The sequence below is a fragment of the Sinocyclocheilus grahami genome, unplaced genomic scaffold (genome assembly GCF_001515645.1).
Source record: "Sinocyclocheilus grahami isolate Dianchi unplaced genomic scaffold, SAMN03320097.WGS_v1.1 scaffold2177.1, whole genome shotgun sequence".
Taxonomy (NCBI): domain Eukaryota; kingdom Metazoa; phylum Chordata; class Actinopteri; order Cypriniformes; family Cyprinidae; genus Sinocyclocheilus; species Sinocyclocheilus grahami.
Window position 1 is genome coordinate 96,428 of NW_015507356.1, and position 3,935 is coordinate 100,362.

General features: G+C 44.6%; 2 protein-coding genes across 2 annotated transcripts in view; one reads left to right on the top strand and one right to left on the bottom strand.

Moving 5' to 3' along the window:
• LOC107574306 (serine/threonine-protein phosphatase with EF-hands 2-like) overlaps window positions 1-2,441 on the top strand; it is a 19,010-nt gene extending 16,569 nt beyond the window's left edge. Inside the window, exons 17-19 of the mRNA XM_016260750.1 lie at window positions 461-627; window positions 1,931-2,018; window positions 2,153-2,441. Coding sequence (XP_016116236.1) covers window positions 461-627; window positions 1,931-2,018; window positions 2,153-2,361 — 464 coding nt within the window. The 3' untranslated portion in view covers window positions 2,362-2,441. The remainder of the gene's footprint in view (window positions 1-460; window positions 628-1,930; window positions 2,019-2,152) is intronic.
• Window positions 2,442-2,521: 80 nt separating this feature from the next.
• The window catches only part of LOC107574303 (nuclear pore complex protein Nup54-like), a 9,536-nt gene continuing 8,122 nt past the window's right edge, over window positions 2,522-3,935 (bottom strand). Inside the window, exon 8 of the mRNA XM_016260749.1 lies at window positions 2,522-2,852. Within this exon, the coding sequence (XP_016116235.1) occupies window positions 2,658-2,852 (195 nt within the window). The 3' untranslated portion in view covers window positions 2,522-2,657. The remainder of the gene's footprint in view (window positions 2,853-3,935) is intronic.

Consider the following 3,935-nt stretch of genomic DNA (forward strand, 5'->3'; position numbering starts at 1 on the left):
ACACACTCTCTCTCTCTCTCTCTCTCACACACACACACACTCTCTCTCTCTCTCTCACACACACACACACTCACACTCTCTCTCTCTCTCTCACACATACACAGGCACTCACACACACACACACACTCCCTCACACACACACAAACACCTTTTTCTTCACACCTTAGAAGAGCATTTCCCAGCCTTGTTCTCCCTAATCAAACTCACCTGAATAAACTGACCAGGCCTGCGCTTCAGAAAAGCATCGTGAGTGAAGTTTATCAGAGAGACCATCAGTGGCAATAGTTCTACAATCTACTGAAGCTTACAAAGCTTTTGAGAAACGCAGCCCAGGTCATTAGCAGAAGTTCCAAGACCTGAAACAAGTTACAGTTAGAGTTAGTCATGTAAAAGAGAAGTTTAAATGAGCATCTGTTGGCATTACCAAAGTATCTGTGAATAACTCTCAGCGTGGTCTCAGGTGTGATCTCTGTGAAGCACTGGGCTGCAGCTGTGGAGAAGGCTCTGCGTCTGGCTCTGCCCTGGAGGGTCCTGAGGTCTCAGCTGGTGACAGACAGCGCTCAGGACGGGACGCTCAACTATCAGCACTGGGTCAACCAGCTCTCCGTCATCCAGCCCAACACCGAGGTGAGCTCAGAGAAAACCAGCCGGCTAGAGACGAACGTAGACCACACTCATGACACTGACGGTTCATACGCTTTCAGGATTTTTATCAGGCAAGCAAGACAATATTTTCCAGAAGGTTCAGTGCACACGTCGAGCTGAATTTAAGAAGTAAAACTCAAACGAAACACAAAGGCATAATTTTATAACACACTCTCTCTCACACATACACAGGCACTCACACACACACACACACAAACACCTTTTTCTTCACACCTTAGAAGAGCATTTCCCAGCCTTGTTCTCCCTAATCAAACTCACCTGAATAAACTGACCAGGCCTGCGCTTCAGAAAAGCATCGTGAGTGAAGTTTATCAGAGAGACCATCAGTGGCAATAGTTCTACAATCTACTGAAGCTTACAAAGCTTTTGAGAAACGCAGCCCAGGTCATTAGCAGAAGTTCCAAGACCTGAAACAAGTTACAGTTAGAGTTAGTCATGTAAAAGAGAAGTTTAAATGAGCATCTGTTGGCATTACCAAAGTATCTGTGAATAACTCTCAGCGTGGTCTCAGGTGTGATCTCTGTGAAGCACTGGGCTGCAGCTGTGGAGAAGGCTCTGCGTCTGGCTCTGCCCTGGAGGGTCCTGAGGTCTCAGCTGGTGACAGACAGCGCTCAGGACGGGACGCTCAACTATCAGCACTGGGTCAACCAGCTCTCCGTCATCCAGCCCAACACCGAGGTGAGCTCAGAGAAAACCAGCCGGCTAGAGACGAACGTAGACCACACTCATGACACTGACGGTTCATACGCTTTCAGGATTTTTATCAGGCAAGCAAGACAATATTTTCCAGAAGGTTCAGTGCACACGTCGAGCTGAATTTAAGAAGTAAAACTCAAACGAAACACAAAGGCATAATTTTATATTGACATTATCAATTGTAAAAATGACAAAGATCAGTATATATTCATACTAATTAATACTAGCCTGTTGAAATTTGTAATTCACTAATCAATGGTTGATATTTGAACCAATGAGCATAACTCATATTTAAACAACTATGGCTTTGTGTAGTTGGCCAGATTAAATGACAGAGAAAAGAAAAACGGATATAAGATAATTTTTCAGTGCACCAAAACACCAAGTACAAAAAGTCCCCATTTTAAAGCATTTTGGCCTTAAATAAAGGAAAACATCTGTGTGCCCATCAAAAATTGCTTGAGAAATGTTACGTTTACTGTCACCCCAACTGTTTTTACGCCCGTGCATACAACTACAAAAGCCGATCATCAATGACCCAAAAGGTCTGTGTATCTGATTCTGGCAGATTGCGAACACGAGCCTCCTGGAGACCCTCTACAAACATCATTCAAACCTGGAGAGCATCTTCAGAATGATCGACACGGACCACTCAGGTGATCAGATCAGCCGTATGAGCTGCTTAATAACCGGTGATGGGTGTTAGAAACAAAACCTAGCTAAACTTCAGTCTAGATCAAACCGTAAACGTGCAGTTAGGTGCATTCTCAGATGAGTTTGATGTGTTCAGGTCTGATCTCGTTCGAGGAGTTTCATCAGACGTGGAAGCTGCTGAGCTCTCACCTGCAGATGGACATCAGTGATAAAGCCATCTCAGATCTGGCCGAGAGCATCGACTTCAACAAGGATGGCAGCATCGACATCAACGAGTTCATGGAGGCCTTTCGCCTGGTGGAGCATTCTAGAGCCGAGACGGACGCGCCGGCGTCGCCCGAGTGAGGACAACACAAACAACACACCGCTTTCCGTGTCGCTCCTCCAAACCTCAAGAGCAGCTGCTGTACGCATCTATACACAGCCGAGTGCTTCCTTGGGTTTTAGTAAAGATGATGGTATTTTCAGTGCTTTCTCAAACACTCATTAAATTGAACACATGAAATTCATACAGTGAAGCTTTATTAATCAATCACAGACACAGTAAAACATTCCAGCTGATCGAAGGCACACAATCACACACGCAAGTAAAAATAAGTGTGTAAATGTGTATATGAGTGTAAATGAGCGCGTAGGCTGCGTCAGCTGAGTTTGCTGCTGCGTCCGTGAACGCTGTCGTGAAGCCCGTCTTCAATCGTCTTGATGTCGTCCAGGTCATCTTTAATGACGCTGATCAGGTGACTCAAACCCTCCTGCTGGTGCTTCAGATGCTGAGAACAAACCACGAGGACAAACCATAACGCAGCGACTGGAACAGAGCAGTTTTGTTCTCTATGGTTTTAAATCAAGCGAGTCATAAGCACAGAGCTGATGTATGAGTGGGTCAATCAGTCGTAACACTCGATATGATGCTGTAGGAATTTAACACACGTGTGCATCAGCTGCCTGAAAATACGGGTTCTTGGATGATTTTAGCTTAAGAAGTACAGTTTATCATACTACTGCTGTCAGATTTTATTCCTGATTTGACATTATTAACACAGATTCTTTTGAGTAGATGGAGCTGAATCTGGATGACTAGAGCTTCGACGTGAACAATTCATGCTTAAACTGACATTTATGCATTTGGCAGACGCTGTGATCCAAAGCGACACTGCACTCAAGCTACTGAATCTATATTTTTAATAATAGTTCATGCATTCCCTGGGAATCAAACCCATGACCTTGGTGTTGCTAGCGAGATCTACGGTTTAGGCTTAACCTATATTAAATGTTCAGTCAATCATATTGGGTGTTGTCTGATCATGGATTACAAACAGACGGACTCGACTCTTCATGACACAGAGAGCATAACGGGACTGAGATACAGACTCAAAGCCTAGAAGAAAACTGTTCTTGACCTGGGTAGTTACTACGACACGTCTAGCTTGTTTACATGTGCACCAGAGACACGGTTATTGTGAGAAATCCATGCTCACGTTTACATGCTCTGTGTTAACAGTTACTATTACAGTTTCTCCAGTTCAGGAGTCTCCTGATTCCTTCAAGGGCAGACGGTCACTCACTTCTGGACAGTGGCGGCTCGTCGGGGGAGGCACAGCTTCCCCATAATTTTGAGGTGAAAACGGGAGGACGACGATTTAATGTTAATAAAATTCACAATTAATTTCAGTTCATGTCTCAGAATGTGTATTTTTTGTTTGTAATTTCACAGTTGTAATACCATAACGTGAAAGCGACGCTTTTCTATTGGGAATGTGCCGAATCTGCTGATGTAATTACACCCGCTAATGATAGAGAAGGGGAGGGGGAGGCCGGGGCAGAGCTGAGCTCTCGTGCCTCCGTTGGTAACAAAAATTAGCCAATCGGCATCAAGTGTTCACTTTCAGCGCTGAGGAGTGTTGCGAAAAGAAACCTCG